This window comes from Lagopus leucura, unplaced genomic scaffold (genome assembly GCF_019238085.1).
Source record: "Lagopus leucura isolate 7727_CA_CO unplaced genomic scaffold, USGS_WTPT01 Super-Scaffold_100157, whole genome shotgun sequence".
In the NCBI taxonomy this organism is placed as follows: Eukaryota; Metazoa; Chordata; class Aves; order Galliformes; family Phasianidae; genus Lagopus; species Lagopus leucura.
In genome coordinates this window covers 25,315,520-25,333,529 of record NW_024962334.1, presented here as the reverse complement: position 1 = coordinate 25,333,529, position 18,010 = coordinate 25,315,520, and the positions used below count along the sequence as shown (strand labels likewise).

The following is an 18,010-nucleotide window of genomic DNA, read 5'->3' as shown; positions in this document are numbered from 1 at the left end:
TGTTGGTCAATTGGATGTTATTACAAAGGAAATAATTCTCAAACAAAAATTCCACCCAAAAATGAAGTGGAAGCTTAAATTCCCAAGAAATCTAAGCCTGTTCAGAAATGCAACCACACAAAGTGTCCAGAAATCTTAAATTACTGTTTTGATACAATATTGATATAATATATGCGTGTACGTATTATAAGGTAATAAGAGCTTGTGAAAATAATTGTAACGTTGCAAGCTCCATACTGCTTTGACACATTGTCAGTAGAAGCCTGTAATACAAAAATTTGGTATCAAACATCCATCTGGCATTTAATCTGTAGCATAAATGCCTAGTGGAATACTCTAACTTTAACTTACCTTTAGAGTGGTCATGAGATCTGGCAAATAGGAATCCAAAGAAAGCTACTATAATGTAAGAATTATTTCCTGTACTGCATTTCAGTTAATATTGCTTTTCTTGCCTAGAAAGTATTTCACTATTTCAAAATTTGAGTTAGTTATGCTTCTACTTCAGGTACCATTATTAAGGCTGGTAGGGGAGGGGCGGGCATTACTAAATTACTCTTTGAGTAAAAGACTTTAATAAAACTTCCTTTTTTATCAGCTTGTAAGGGGCCTGTTGTTCACCTGGTAGCAGTAGCGTTCTGATCAGTAGTGGTAGCACCGATGTACTTTCTCATAATAGTTGATAATTATATGATCCCCTTATCAGATTCTTTCTGCTTCCACATATGGGTATACCCACAAAACCAAAATTGACCAATATATTCATGTAACAGGTGAATAACCGGTCAGTCATATTCTGTGGGTGGGAATATGTGGCATGTGTGAAGTGTGCAGCATATTCTCAAAATGTACGTGCCTTAAGAAGTATGTTGGCCTCCAATGTTTCTTTATTTGGCTTTATAAAGAGGTGGTTAAGCACAGAAATTCTCTCTTTGTAAGGTGATCAAATCAGTGTCATATTTGTGTGCGGTAAGTAAAGTGAATAAATATATATATATATTTGTTTAATTCACGTACCGAAACGTTTCTTCTCTCTATCTATTTAATAAAATCTGACAGTGCTACAAGGAGTTGATGAAGGCTCTGAACAAACTGAAAAATGTAGCTGTTGGGCAGTTGATTCATACATTGGATCAAGCAACTTTATACTTAATTTTTTAAAAAAATCTTCTCTTGGTTTTTTTTTTTTTTTCATTAAAACAAATACTGTAAGTGAAAAACAGTGGGAAGATATAAGATGGAAGACAAGTCAAGGAGGATGATCTTTGTAAAAATTAACAAGTTCGCTTGTCATCTTTTTCAATAATTCTTGTGTAATTTATACTACAGATGCCTTTATTTTTGCAATTTTTTTTTTTAACATATGTTTTTTTTTTGTTCCTTGATCATGTGCAAACTGACTTGTGTTAATTAATGCACTCAGAAAAATATCATGTGGGTTATCTAAAGCTAGAATTTAGTGCTGTTGTGCAGACTTAATGCTGAATGAAGCATAGTTCATATACAGCTTGTAACTAATGTTGAAGGAAACCCCAAACCATAAAAATAAACCCATAACAGAAATGAATTTATAGGATTAGCTACATTCTTTTTTTTTTTTAAATACATTTTTTTAAACTTAGAAAGCATCTCCAAAAATTAAAAATTTAATACTGTTTTATTAAAATGACGCTTTACTTATTGTTAATATTAATAATAGCTGCAGTTCAAATGAACATTTAATGTTCATTAATAAATTTTACCATCTTTTTTTTGCCGTTTAAAAATGCACTGATGTTTTAACAGATTCTCAACATAGCACTTGAAATAGCAGTATTTGGAGACAAATTGGAAAAAAAAAAAAATAAACGTGGATTTCCTTATTAGGGAGGAACGTGCATCATTCTTTTGTTTAACAACTTGCTTCAACAGACTTTATTTTTGGGGGTACATTTGTTTTGGAACTTCTTTTTAAATTTTCATATACTCAACAGATTCTGAAGGAAGTGGTCATGGAAGTGAAGATGCATCAAAGGACAGTGGAGAAGGTTCCTGTACTGAATCAGAAGAAAATATCTTGGAGGAGGAACCAGCAGAAGAGAAAGTAGAAGAGCAACAGCCAAAGAGCTCTGCTGAAGAAGTGCCAACAGCAGACAAAGAGATAATTAAGACTGAAAAGAAAGAGCAAGAAGATGAAGAAGAGAAGCCGAAAAAGAAGAAAGAAAAAGAGAAAGCAGCTGAAACTGATCCTGTGGCTGATGAACAAGCAAGTGAACCAAAAAAATGGAATTTGCGCAGGAACCGGCCATTACTGGATTTTGTGTCAATGGAAGAACTAAATGATATGGATGATTATGATAGTGAAGATGACAACGACTGGCGGCCTACTCCTGAGAAGAAAAAAGGGAAAAATGCACTGCGAAAAGAAGGGAGTGATGGAGATAATGAGGATGATGAAGATGATGGGAGTGGAAGTGATGAGGATGACAATGATGAGGAAGGTAACGAAGAAGATAATAGCAGCACAGCTAGTGATGGAGGATCCAAGAAGAAGAAGAGTAAAGTTCTTAACAGAAATAATGCAGATGATGAGGAACTGACAAATGATAGCCTGGCTCTTTCACAAAGCAAGAGTAATGAGGTAGTGCAACCAACTTTCTATAATATATCTCTTGAGAAATGGAAACTACTCTCCAGTGCTGTTCTGTTAATTTGAAAAGTTAAAACTGATTGGCTGGCATTGTGTTTAGAGGAATAAACAAAGCAGCAAAATTGGGCTAAATAAGCACTCACTGCTTATTAAATAAACTTGCTTGGACCATTTGGCCGATCCATTGCCACTAAAGTCAATAGACAGACTTCTCTTGGCTTTAATGGGAAGGGCAATTGAATTAATTCTGAAGCAAATACAAGCTCTGGTCTGCAAATCAGCATGTAAGAGCAGAATATTTAGGTTAGTTGTAGGTTAGATGTAGCACATCTATAATGTTATAAAAATTAGAAACATCACATTCTCATAATAGCTAAATAATAGGTTATTCTGTATCCCAGCCCTTCTTTGTCACAGGCATCAAAATCTGAATGCTAGAATTCTAAGTAAGTAAATATACACAGTTGGGTTTAAAATCTAAGGACAATCATGACAATTTATGTTGGTTTTACATATAATGCATACAAGTGAAGTAATTCCCTACGGTGCTAAGAAGCATTTGTGCGCTTAATCATTACAGTAACTATTTTCTATTTGTGGAATCTGACAATATTATGGTAAGTGTCTAATAATGAAACTTTCTTTTCCAATACAGTTACAGTTGCCTTAGAGGTTGAGTCCATGGAAGGATTAAAAGATAGTAGGTTGTCAGGATGGCTGACTTCTCCTCCAGTAGCAAAATCGTAAACAGAGTTTAAAAAAAAAAAAAAAAGTTATTGTAAAATCTACATTCTATTTTCAGGAAACAATTGCAGCGTAAATGAAACATTTGCTAAATTATAGGGTATAACAATTTAAAGTATTGCTGCTTCATTTAGACTTTATTTTAATGAAGACTAAGCAAAATAATTGGAGGAATCAGTGGTCTCTGTTCAAGATTTTGATGTACATACTTATATACGTATGTATAATTGCAAGCCAGATATGCAGTTTTAATAACAAGAGATAATCAAATAATTGTTTAAAAATGCATAGTTCTAGTTTTTTGTTTTTTTTTTTTTTAATTCTCTGTAGCTATGTACTTATAAATAAATGGTGATGCTTAGAAATGTTGTTTACTATATTAGATGCTGCTTGGAGTAGTAATAAGTAATAGCAATAAGAGAATGTTCTTATTATTTTTAAACTTGTATGCCATTTACAGTCTGCAGACTTTCATTACACATCTAAGCTAGCCTGTGAAATGGTTTCACTTTGGCAGATATAAAGGTCTTTCTATCCTGATCAGGCTACTGTTTATCTTTCATTATCAAGCTCTGTACAACACAATTCTTGTGTTGTTACCTGTACTGTCTTTGCTCAGGAGCTGAAAGGGCTTTGCCAGTATCAATGATGAGAACCAGGTCATCATTGGGAGATGGGTTATTTCCTTCCAGTGTTGTTTCCCATATCAGAATGGAAATGAAATCTTAGATTGTTAGGGATATATTCTTCAAGATGTCCTAAACTTCCATTGACTTGGAAAAAGAAGCCTACTTCAGAGACTCAGAGCACTCTTAAAATGCATCTTTTGGGAACCTTCTTAATATGCATATATTCCTCCTTGAATTTAAGACATCAATCAAAAGATAAAAATCAGAATTTGACATTTTGCAGTTCGCGTTAGAATTCTGTAACTGTGAAGCTGAATGCTGTTTGTGAACAGATCTTTTAGCTAAGAGTCTTTCAACAGTGTCTATACACTGGATTCTAGAACTCATTTTTAGATTAATATTCAACTCTATTTTTAACAGCCAGTACTGTGGGGAAAAAAAAAAAGCTGCATTGCAAAATCTCATTACGTTGCAGAAGCTAAGTTCTTAGAAAAACAGATGTCTTAAGGCATAATTACTGCATGGGAGATTGTTCAGGTAGTTAACTCTGAATATTGTAGTATACATTGTATATATTCTAGGCCTTAGTATGCATTCTTAAATTCTTTGTGGCCCAGTTCCTTTTTTTATTGGTGTGCAGTTTTTATTTTATTTTTCTGCACTTAAAATATTTTGAGGCGTGGATAGAGAGTCTTCTAACCTGTGCTGTAGTGAAATGCTATGTGCTTTTGTACTGTATTGAGCAGAGGCAGACAAACATAGCTTTCTTTTGCAAGGTCAAGCATCATTAGAGAAATGATACTTTCATGTTTTTTATAAATTGCTACCACTTCATGGGATTCTCTTATTCCTAGTGAGGTGATTGTGATAATTACTGTTTTTTAAGATCTCATTAAGTTTATAAATAGGTAGGCATATAGCTTGAATGAAGTCCTTATTCTCACTTGGATAGGGAACAGGAGTTGTTTGAGAAGTTCCTGCCTTTTTCTCCAAGTCCGTGTCCGTCTGCATGAAAAACAATGTTATTCTTGTCTGCATTTGACCTGTTGGCTTTCTTCACATAATGCAGATCAAGATAGCTGTGAATCCTAACTCTAGATCCGACCTTCCATCACCTTTTTGTCTTGCTCATGTTTGCGTATGTGTTTTTTTTTTTTTTTACAGTGCAGATCTGTGCATTTACTGTATTTTTTTTTTTTTTTTTTAGTTACTAGACTTTGGACTTCCGTGGCAGCAGAGATTGCAAATTAATTTTAAGTTTATGTTAATGAAGCCAAGTAATAATTTAAGTTGAAAGTATAGTCAGAAGAAACTGGTTTCTGTAGGCATGTGAGATGCTTCCAACAAGCTGGTGGTACTGAAACGTTAATCTGCCAAAGTTAGGGAGTATCTCCTATTTGAACTGCGTATATTATGTGTGATGGTGTGACACAATATTTTTGACAAATACGTGCAAATTTCTTGCTTGACTCAAAGTACTTCAGAGTTTCCTCTTAAAAGGAAGATGGAAGAAATGCTTAGTCAGCCTGTATTTATTAGGGGAAGAGCATGATCTTATGAACAATTATGTTGTCTTTCATTTTTTTTTTATTTTTTATTTTACCACTTGATGAGGTGGAATTTTTTAGTTTGTATTTTGTAGGCCATCTTTCTTTTCTTCAGAGAATATAGATAGGAGATTCCAAAACTAGAAGTATCTTTGCAATTTTCTACAGCTTTCTAACAAGCCACTTCTATTTGGAATAAGCCAGTTGAAATTGGCTAGAAAAAACAAAGGTATCCCTGCCACCCTCCAAATACCTGCTCTGGATAAACCTGAAGTACAAAAAGGCTTTATCAGCGATTCACTGAAAACTTTGAGCAGAGCAGAGACTGTATCAGATTGACAGACTACCATAGAATAATAATTGCATAGACCGGTGAAAGAATTTAGGATCTTTGAGAAGGAATATCTGTTTCACTTACCATTCATAATAATTTTTATCTGCTTTGGATATGGAAGCGCTGTATTGGTACTGTGTGGTTTTTTTTTTTATTATTATTCATTAATGAGGGGAATGGAGTGGAAAGAGGAAAAAAAAAGTTTGAAAGGCAACTTTCCACCTTAATTTTTTTTCACCTATTTAATACACTGCAGCACTCTTGTAATATTCTCAGGCCTTTAGTGTGTTGAATGGATGCCATTTAGCCCTGAACTATCAGCCTCTGCTCTGAAAGTCTTAATTTCTTCTTTTTCCTACTTTTTTTCTTTCAGCTGTGTGTCTAGTCCCTGTAAGCCTTCATATCACCAGCGAAGATAGTCCAAACTCTGTTTGCTTTTAGTATAGGAAAGAAGAGAATTTATATAAGTTATGAAACTTTTGTGTAAGAGACAGTCAGTATACCTCACTGAAATAATAAGAAGCTGAGGTCATGGTGTTTATGGAAACAATGGAAATTCACATCCAACTTTATTTGGTTTGTGAGGTACTGCTTTGTTTCCTTAAAGAAACTCCTTTTTAAAAGGGAATTCTCTGAGTAGTGTAATACACATTGAAGGTTGCAAAAATGAGCATTGGACTTCCTTGCATATCCTATAAAAGAAAATGAATTGTTTTAATATATCACACAGTTTTGCATAGAGCCATATACATTTGCATGTAACAAAATAAAACAACTGAGTCAGTAAGTTATTACACTTCATTTATGTGAAGACTCATCAGGCTTTTGTTAGCTCTTTTTTTTTCAAGTTTTAATACAACAATACAGGAAGGTTGTTGGTTTTTTGTCTGTTTTTGTTGTTTTTTTTTCCAAGAAAGGGAATCTTCCTTTCTAAATATTAGGATATTGAAGGTCACCTCTTTTTTTTTTTTTTTTGGTGGTCCTCTTTTCCTTTTTAGATGGCTTTCTGTTGTGTTCCTTGTTAGTGTCAGATATATGATTTCAGTACAACCAGAACTACAAACCTAGTAAGATCAGATTGTATTCATTCCATCCTTTAATTTTGTGGATGAAGAGTTTGAATGTTTTCACAAGAAGTGCATGAGGCTTTTTGTTGTTCTTTTTTCCACAAAATTGAACAAATAACAGATCTTCTGTTTTACATAAAATTGAAGTTCCTGTTGTAATTCTTGTGCATTCATTTTTTGATATTAGGACTCCTTGATCCTTGAGAAGTCCCAAAATTGGAGTTCCCAGAAAATGGACCATATTTTGATTTGTTGCGTTTGTCTTGGAGATAACAGTGAAGATGCTGATGAAATAATCCAATGTGACAACTGTGGAATAACAGTGCATGAAGGTAATACAGTTCCTTCATTGTTAATGCATGAAGAAAGCATAAGCTTTACTTCTATTAAAACTTTTACTTGCTTCAAAAAAAATTAAGCCTTTGAACTCTGGTGAGTAATTTTTTGTAGTGCCACATGGATTCTTTGTAGTATTGCATTCATCTATTTTAGGAAAGCTAATATAAGCAAGTACAGGATAGGTCATGGTCTACGTATATCTGTGAAATTGATGACATTTTGCTAATGCTTCTGACTGTAGATTGTATTTTCGAGACTTTAGGATTTAATATCAGATGAAATTGTCTATTTCAGTATGCAAACTTGATTGCTTGATTGGGTAGAAGATAGTGAGAATAGGAGAATTCATAGGGGAAAGGGACTTTTGCATGTATTTTTGCTGTATTAAAGAGGCAGAGAGATGAGAAAAGAATTGAATGTGACAGCTAGCCTTGGCCTCTAATTTTTAATGGCAATTTCAAAGTTAAAATATACTTAAATTGTTGATTTGCTAATTGCTTTGGCATTTGGTAGATGTTTATACTCAGTGTAGGAGGTCTTTCCTACAGTGTATGGGGGAGGGTTTAAGAGAAATGATCTGATATTTGCTGTGAATACTGTTCTGAAGTATTAACTTGGTTGCAATTCTGTGATTTGTCGATATACTGGTAAGTTAAAAGATGATCTCAAGAGATGAGAAGAATAGGTTTCTGTAGTCAAGTTTTCACTGATGTTTTTTTAAAGGAGCGCTTCCTGGGTGATCATGAGATGAGCATGTGGAACTTTAATGGTCCTTATGGGAAAGATGAGACTGATTGTTTTTGCTCTTTCTCTTGAGGATGGAAGATAAAGTAGATAAAAATATAGATAGGCATACATATTTTTGTTGAAATTTAAATTCTGTATTCTTGACAACTTAAGTTTTCTTTTTAATGAAAACTTTTTATTATTTCTGCCATCCTGTACTATTCTCCTTTTAAATAAGATAGGCTACTTTTAATCCTTGAAGTTAAAAGAAGGTAGTCTGTTATTCTTCAAAGGCATGAATGATATTTATATAATCTGTGTAATTTATGCCCTTTTAAAATTTGTTGGAGTTGTTCACTGGTGCATGACTTTTCATGTAGGAAATGCTTTTCCTTATCTGCTATTCTACTTTTGTTTTCACACATTTAAAAATGGTTTCAAAGCAGTATTTTTCATGTACTCATCTGTGGTTCAATTCCTTGTTTAATACCAATTAGGAAATGGCAGGTGGAATTCCATCCTCGTTTCTAGATACCTACTGCTCAGTGTTGAGATGTACTGTAACTCCTAAATTCCTGTCACAGTCCAAACCTCCCTTCACTCTTGTTCCGTGTAGTTTGGCTTTTCTAGCACAGCTAGCTTCCCTCTGTGCATACTCTGTGCACCTGAGTAATTGGTACAAGTACCTTAACCACTAGATTTAGTATTTGCCTGATCAGTAATGATTTGCATTCCTTTTGATTTGCTCTCTTGCATTAATTGCATAATGTCTTCCATAGGAAGGAAGAGTGGTAACTCATCTGGGAGTAACTTTGTCAGAGCTCTGGACAAATGTTATTATTTGGTCTACAAGATGTATAGGGAGATTCTAGTTTGGACATAAAATTGTGGGTGGCTAATGAACTCTTTGTTTGGCTTACTGAACAGACATTGAGATTGTTAGAAATTTATTTCCTTTTAGGGCAACTCTTTATGTGGTGTTCGTATCATATATGTGGCCTGTGTGACTCATCCTAAAACTGCCTTTCTGGTGCAGACAGCTTGTAAAAACTCAGTCACGTTTGAAGACCAAATGGCATTTTTTTTCTAGTCAGGAGTCTGTAACTACTCCATAACCTACACAAGCAGCATACATGTATATACTAATACCCAGTCCTATAGTTGACATTTTTATGTCTAAAAAAATTTTAAGTTCAGTCTGTAAATTATCACATTCATCAACTACATCTGTTCTCAATTCACATATTAATCCTTTTTTCTTAAGGGGAAAAATAGCAGCTTATATTGCTAGAAAAAAAATCTTTTGAATTTGTTGTACAGTAGCTTGTGTATTTATTTCAGCATGCAAATAATTCTCATTTATTTTTCCAAAAAAAAAAAAAAAAATCATCTTCAGGCAGTAATCTGTCACTTTGGATAAATGCTTTTGTGGTAAGATCTTGTAGTAGCAGGACACCCCCAACTGTGATGTCAGTTGTCGTGACATATTGATTGCAGTGTGTCTGAAGAGAATGTCTGATGCATATCATAAGATATGATCTAACTGTAGATAGTATGCTTGCCAGCTATTGCCCTTGTGTTATTTGCTGGGAAATAAACAAGAAAGAGAAGTTCCACTTTTTTCTAGCTGTTACTTTTCCATCCCCTCTGTGTTTTTTTTTTTTTTTTTTTTTTTTTTTGTTTTTTTTTTGTTTTTTAACTTTTGCATGCTGGGTATCGTGGGAAATAAAGCTTAACTTGCTAGAAGCAGTAGTGTAGTCTACATGTGCTTTAATTTTGATGCTTATCTTGGTTTGCTTACGTCTGATGTAAACATTCATTTTTGTCTTGTTATGTACTCTAGTACTTTCCCTTGTCTAAATAAAAATATTCTTATTGTGCATGGTTAATGTCTTTATTTTAAACTTCTGATCCAGTTAAGGACTGAATGTAATATCGTTATCTCACAGCATTTCTTTTTGAAAACCTACAGTTCACGTAAGTTCATGCTTTCATGAACTTTATAATTAGATCAGGATTTGAAGTATACGTGACTGTTGTTAGCATATGCAGACATTCAGTTTGGCAAAAGATTATCCTTGGAGAGAAGGTTCTCTCTTCCCTTTTCCCTCAGTGACGTATGTTTCAGGACACTTGCTTTAATGCTAGCATCTTAAAGTGTTTGTAATTTCATTTTAATGATAATGCATAAAAACAAGCTAATGGCAGTATGTGGTAGACTTAAATTCAGGAAATTCAGTTTTCTGTATGAAATTATGTTCAGTAGACAACTGCAGTCATAATACGTAGATTCAGGTTGTGGAAGAGTAAATGCTAGGAGAATTTCAACCTCTTGACTATTTCATATATTTAAATTCATGGGCTTTGCTATCATATAGCTTTATTGTTTAGTGCAAGAAGCTTTCAAGGAAATGGCAGACATAGAGTGACAGAATAATAAGGATTACTTATATTAAACATGGGCACTTCATGAGCGCTGGTTGAGAAGAGGCTCTCGTAGTCCAAAGAACCAAAATTCTATGAACGGTAAGGAAAAACAGTATGCATTTTCAGTTGTTTAAAATGTTGGGGGTTTTATAGTATAGTTTCAGGTGAAAGGGGTAGATGGTGCACTTAATGCTGACTAGATTCCAGATGCAGTAACTCCAATGAAACCTATAGTTTTCATTACAAGAATTATCTTTTTCTTGTTAGCCTTTCAATCCCAAGCTAGTTACACCACCTAAACAACTGTGCTGCATTGAGAAAGAACCTGGAAGATTACCTCCTAATGTTGCTTTTGAGATAGAGTGGTAGTGAGCTGTTACATTGCTTTCTGTTTCAAAAACCACAGTTCCCAACAGTTAGTACAGGAGGGTCAGCTAGAACAGCTTTGTCATGCTTATCATAGTAAATGTTCAAGAAAAAGTTTGGAAAGACTTGTCCAGCAGCTTCAGTTTCATGTCTGTGTGCCTATGCATTTTAAAAAGACATAAAAGTAGCACTGAGAATCTTTTAAAAGGACATTTTTTTGTAATCAAATGCTTTCTGTACTGTCTGATTTTAATATACAAACTGTGTTGTAGCTCTGCAGTAGAGAACACTTTTTATTTTTTCAACTTAAAAAATGATGTATGTCTTTTAGGATGGTTGTTAAACTATTATTTGAAATTAATTGACAGTCATTAAAAGTGTGGCTTAGTTTAGGACTGCAAATCCATCTTTTTCATCAGTGTTAATTGATGAATCCTGCTTAGTATATTTACTTGTTTGTATGTACTTGATAAATAGTACACAGTTTGTGTGCATATAACATTTCATTAACTGTTTTGAAAAAGTAATATTAATCCGATCAATTTAGGCTTTCAGTTCACAGTTACTATTACAACTAATGATAGCAAGAGGAAAATATGAACTCAATATTGAGAAACTTTGAGAAATGTTTTTTTCTAAATGTTGTTGCTACTCAGCAGCTTTCTTTACCTATGACAGAGTTTGCAGCTGTTTGGCTTTTACTTAAGCTGAAATTGAGATTTTTAGCCCAGTCCATACATTTCTACAGTAGGGTTTTGTGCTTTTGTTTTCTTATGTCAACTGAAGTAAAACTGAGGGGATTTGTTGTTTCTTGTTTAAAAAAGAAAAAAAATTGTTACAGCTCTTCCTGTACATTTGTCATCTTGATGTCAAATAATATCATTACTGTTTTGTGTGGTATTTACTTTATTTAGAAGCCAGTAGCATTCTTGCTGGATTTCCTTTCCTTCAGCTCTTCTAGACAAGATCAGGCAGCTTAGGACTGCACAGCTGTTTGCTCACTCCACCTCTCTTTCCTGAAGGAATGATTGAATTAGAAAATTAATAGAAAGTTAAAACATGTGGGTTGTGATAAAGGTGATTTAGTAGGATAGATAAGGTAGGGAAAATAATACTGATAAAAGAATATAGAAAACAGTGATGCACAGGGCAATTCCTTGCCACCAACTGATGATGCCCAGCCAGCCCCCAAGCAGCAGCAGTACCCACCCTGGCCATCCCTTCCTCCAGCTTTATTGCTGAGCATGATATTATATGGTATAGGGCATCACTTTGGTCAGTCTGGATCAGCAATACTAGGTCTGGCCCCTCCCATCTCCTTGTGCAGCCCCATTTTCTTCCTGGTACGACAACATGAGTAAGTAAAAAGTCCTTGGCTATGTGTAAGCACTGCTCTCTAATAATAAAAACATTGTTATAATATCAATGTTATTCTGATCTTCAATCCAAAATACAGCACTATACCAGCTACTGGGGAGAAAATTAACTCTGTCCCAGCTGAAACAAGGATGTCAGCCCTTACTGGAAATCCAGTGTATTTTCTCTGGCTAATGACCATCACTTTTGCTGCTTGTAACAGTATATTTAGGTTTTGCTGAATGACAGGGAAAAGACTAAATGCCTCCTTGTGTCTGTTATAGATCTGGAAGTCTTTAAAGCTGTCACTAAGACAGTTGTATGAATTAGGAAAAAATACTTGAGTTATAAATCCTCATGAGAAAATGACCTAGATTTGTGGTGTTACAGAAAAAACAATTTTGATGTCAACATACATGATAAGGGTGGAAATAATTACAGCTAATGCATGTTGAAGTTTTCTAGGAAAAAGGAACAAAATATTAGCTAGAATTGAGTGATAAGTGCAACTGGCAAATCCTTCAGAGTGAAGATACGACACCATTGTAATTTTAGTAGGCTGGTGCTTTGTTTAGAAAAGCAAATGTAGTTACACTTGATTGCAGAAGAGTCACTGTTTGGAAGAAACTAATCTTATTTTGCTGTATTGATTGATGACAGTATTTCTCCTCCTGTAGTGTTATGTAATTTTTAATAAATTTATTTAGGGAAATGTTTTTTGTTTTTTTTTTTCAAAGTCTACGGACTGTTCTCAAAGTCTAAATTTTTCATCGGCTATATGATATCAGTGGGCTTTGTGTTTGTACGTTAATGTAATTGTTTAAAAGGTGCTTTGCTGGCAGTTATTCAACACTGTGGCATTACAACTTAAAAAAAAAAAAAAAAAAGGCTATCTACAATGCTCTTTAAAGCTACTGCGATGCTAAAGAAATTTGAATCAGTTTACAAGTGAGCTAGTTGGTATTTTGTATACCTAATGCAACTTGCCTGTGGATGCACTTCTGAGCATTATTTATCTCTTGATTCTGGAATACTTCTTATTAAAAAAACAAACAAAAAAACCAGAACGTACTTTTGTCTTAGTTAAGTATTTATTGATGAACCCCATGCTGTAATGGAGGACTGCATTTCTTAAATGGTACCTATAGTGTTTCTGATTACTTTCTGAATACAGTTTTACATTATTATCTCAGTTGCTGTGATAAAGAGGGTTAGAGCACTGTAGCTGTTTTACTACAGTCAGTAGAGAACCAAACTAATAAATTACATTTCTATTTAATTATAAAAATTAAAGGATTTAATTGCTCTGCAAGCAAAATTGCTACTTGATCATTCTTATCTGGCAAACAACTGAATTTAATCTTTCAGTAAGGTCTCTGCTTTGATGTTGACAGTGCAATTCTTTTTTTTTTTTTTTTTCTCACTGAGCAGCAGATAAATATTCAGTGTGGCATATGCAGAAGTATAGTTTTCTGGTGATAAGCTTTGAGTTTTCTTTGTCATTTACAGTAGTAGTAATAGCACTCTTACTCTTGTCCATATTCGTCCAAAATTGAAGTAACAAGCTTCTAAATCGCTTTGAAGGGAAATTTTCCTGATCTTATGGTGATTAAGCATGCAGTAACACCTTAAAAACATAAAAACACACTGACTACACTGACTATACCAAAAAAAGAATTGAGACACAATGAATTTGATCATAATTTAAAACCAGCTAAAAGTGGTGATGATGATTGATGAATATATTAAAAACATTTTTAAGTAAAACGGTCTGTCAAAACTCAATCTGTGCTTGTCAAACAATACTTTGATTTTAAAATTACAAAAGGTCTTAGATTTATGCTTCAGGGGTTTTAAGAATACGTTTGGTTTTTCTTAATGTGTATGTTCTCTTGCTGAATTAGATATTGAATGTGAAGCAGAAAAGTGGAATGGATATTTGTTGTCTGCATACTGCTGGCATGATCAACTCGTTTAAAAAAAAAAGACAACAGGGTAATGAGAGGGAGAAAGATAGGAATGTCTTGAACCTTGGACATGCTCTCAAACCTTTAACTCAATGATACACATGGATTCATGACATGCTGCTAGTACTGGAGAATTTTAGAAACCATGTTATAGTTTGGTAAGACTGTTAATTCAACTGAAAGTAAAGTTTCCAGGCTGCGCAAGAAGACGTGTAGATAAGCAGAAGCTCTAGAATTGCCACAGTGGAGGAAAGATATGTAAAAGATCTAACAGGATAATAAATAGACTGAGAATTGTCTAAAGACACTAAGAAATAACGTATTTCAGTATTTTATAAAATTTCTTAAATTTTTCATCAGATGTTATATTTAATCTGAAATGTATGCATTTAATTGAAAAAAGTGCTTTGTTTCTTGCTCAGTGTTTGTGGGTTCATTTAAGTCTTAGTTTTTTACTTCATAATGAATAGGCTGAAAGAACAGAGTAAAGTAAACCTTTTCCTTTCATTTTTTGATTGCAATCTAAGACATTCCTATATATTATATCACATTTTAGAACTAGAGCCTCTGTGAAAATAGAAGTTTTGCACTGAAGTTACTTTTGCAAAAATATTGGATGCTTTCTTGGGATTTTCATTGTCATGAAACTGTGTGTGTGTGTGTGTGTGTGTGTGTGTGTGTGTGTATTTCCTGCTGAAAATTATAAACTAAGAACTGTATGCCTACTTGTCTTTCCTTATATTTTCTTCCGTTTTTTTTATGTGTGAAGGTTGCTATGGTGTTGATGGAGAGAGTGATTCTATCATGAGCTCAGCTTCAGAAAATTCCACTGAACCCTGGTTCTGTGATGCATGCAAATGTGGTGTCACACCTAGTTGTGAACTATGTCCTAACCAAGATGGGATCTTCAAGGAGACAGATGCAGGCAGGTAAGGCTGAAGAAGTGCCATTTTAAATTGATATCAGCTTAAATTCAAAGGTGGGATTTTGCTCTAGTCTATTCCTATAGGCAAAAGAGTCATAAATTAAGCTGTTAGTATTCTTTTTCTCAGTTCATTTTAGAGTGGGGTGCTCACTGGATAGGCAGTCACCCAATTTTTTTTTTTTTTTTATTTGCACACCTAATATCTTCCCAACTAGTGTGAAGAATGTTTTCTTAAACTGAATTTGAGCATGATGGTTTATTGATGTATGAGCAACAGATGTTTCTAAGTAAAGCAATGTAACACCACTTCAGGAAGTGGTAATACTTATTACCCAACATGAAATCACCATGTATTGTATGTGTAGAGATGTCTTACTGGATATAGTAGATCTTTCTCATGCAATATCTTCCATTTCTTTCTATTTAAAAAATAAATTAATACATGGGTATTAATGGAAACTTATTTTCTGCAGTAAAGAGAAGAGCAGAGTTATCAATTATGTCTGTTTTTTGGCTAATGTTGATGAATATATTATTATTTAGATCGCAGCAATTAAGTTATTTTTCCATACATTTTACAATTATGTAAATTGCAGGTTTGCAGCGACATATGAAACTTTCAGGCTTGATATGTAGGATTGCAGAAGTCTGCAGACATCTTACTGACGATTGTGGTTGAATTGGAAGGAATTCAGTTATTCCGGTATTAGTACAAATGTTTTAAAATTCAGCCCTTTCATGTTATTCAGTGTGAACCAATAGATACATTACCTTTTACGTGAAGCTATATGTTATGGTACAACATATTTGGTAGTAGCAAATAGCGAAGTATAACCATATCCTTGGTCTTTCTCCATCTACTGGGTTGTAATGGCCTTCACAGTTTACTGTTTTTTGTACTTAAACACAAGGACTCATGTTTAGATGACTTTAACTGTCTTGTAATGTAAGCCAAAACATTTTTTTTCCCATTCATGTCTTACACAAACTTGTACTATTGCTGGGACTGTAATGGACAAATCCTTTCCTCATTAAAAGATCAGCAGAGCTCTGGATGGTATTTTGGAAAGCTTTGTTTGACATCATCTTTGGAGGGCAACTACCTTCCTGCAATGAACTTCAGCTTCTCAATTGTAGCTGAGATGTCTTACAGATACACTTGTTAAATCTTTTCCTCAACCCGTGTCTTCTACATGCGTCTTATGAGGGGGAGCGCTGAAAATACAATAAAATAATGTACTGTTAGTGGGGGGAATTTCTATAAATGAGTCAAGATTTGCAGTGAATAATCTTGACAGTGTATTTGAAGTTGTGCTTGTTTTAAAGAATTTTTGGGATTCCAGTCCTCAATTTCTGATTAGTCCATCTTTATTATACATAGGTTGCTCCAGAAGTAATGTCTCCTATTGATTTTCATGGAAATAACGACAGATACAGAGAACACAGTAACACTGCTTGACAGAGAAAATTCTCAGCTACAAAACAGTATTTTTTTTTTTTTTTTTTTAGTAAAGTCACCACCTTTAGCTATGCATTTCATCCAGCAACGGAGACCAGCCTGCATGCTGTACTTGTAAAATTATGTACCAGTGGAGGTGGCCCACGGTTGCCATAGCTGAAACACCACCCACTGCTTCACTGTGCTAGTATCCACTAGTTGGTCTCCACAAACGTTAGGCAGGCATTGATGCATAATGGGTGCCATTTCTTCTGCACAGAGAAATTCAGTAATGCACCTTAGCCTCTAAGGCGTGTCGGACTGCCCCTCTACCGCCATCTGTTGCTCAAGATAAAATGTGACAATGTGTTCACCTAAGGGTTCGGTTCTACTGCCCTACTGCCAATATCCACTTCTGATATTGTGGGCCAACATAGGAGGTGTTACTTTTGGAGCTGCTCTAGTGTAACTGTTACAATAGTTTAAACAATTTTTTTTACTTTCATAATGTTACAGCGTGGTCAAAATGTTACTAGAGACTGAAATCAGTTGTCTAACAACTTGGTAGTACCAGAATTAATATCACTTGGAAATATATGTTTCAGGTTTTTTTTTTCTCCTGCATTTTTTAAGGTAGTTTAATTGCTATCTAGTTATTTCTCATATAATTGTAATATAAATTGCACAACATTTCTAAATATTATTGCTTGAAATTTCTTATAAAATGGCAGCATGTTTTTGATTGACATAGAAATGTTTTATCTGTGATTCTGATACTTTGTGCAAAAGCACATGCCTGCTTGGTTGACTGTGGACAGTAAAGTGTCAGTTCATTATCCCTGCTATTGTATTTTTGTGTTTGGATAACATGATACGTTGTCATGAGTAAGTAGAGGTTTACTTACAGGTGGGTAGGTTCATGTACTAGAAAAAAAAACAATGCTAGCCAATGTAAATAATACTGTTCTCTCTTTTTTTCTATTGCTTATTAATAAATTTGAAATCTTTAGGAAATGGGACAATGCAAGCTAAGGATGTATGCTATATCCATTGCTATGTTTCTTTATATGCATCATTGGCTGGAAATTGCAGTAAAGCGCAGCCAAACCTATTCAGTTTCCTTTCATAATCAAGTTAGAATTATTTTTTTGTTCCTATATGAATCATTAGAATAATTAGGTGCTTAGTTTCTCACAGAAGCCTTTTCACATTAACCTCTCAGTTTCATGAACATAAATGTGAATTTATGAAATTTTATTTCTCAAAATGCTATTAACCAAGAATATGAATTCTGTTCTTGTTATGGTGTAGAGTTTTTCTTCTTCCCTAATCAACATCTGTCATCATTGCTCCAAGCAAAATGGATGGTAAAGTAACAAGGAAGATTATTCTTCTTTGATTACCCAATTTGTCTTAATTACAATCTTCTAAAACATGTGCAGCTAAACAAATGAGCAGGAAAATATTTAGAACTGGTATTAAAAGCAGCTGAAATTGCTTCAGCTGAGAACTTGAC

General features: G+C 34.1%; 1 protein-coding gene across 2 annotated transcripts in view; it reads left to right on the top strand.

Moving 5' to 3' along the window:
* PHF14 (PHD finger protein 14) overlaps positions 1-18,010 on the top strand; it is a 151,531-nt gene that overhangs the window by 7,153 nt on the left and 126,368 nt on the right. For both annotated transcript variants that reach the window (XM_042888710.1, XM_042888709.1), the window contains exons 3-5: positions 1,974-2,620; positions 7,138-7,282; positions 14,901-15,060. In XM_042888710.1, the coding sequence (XP_042744644.1) occupies positions 1,974-2,620; positions 7,138-7,282; positions 14,901-15,060 (952 nt within the window). The remainder of the gene's footprint in view (positions 1-1,973; positions 2,621-7,137; positions 7,283-14,900; positions 15,061-18,010) is intronic.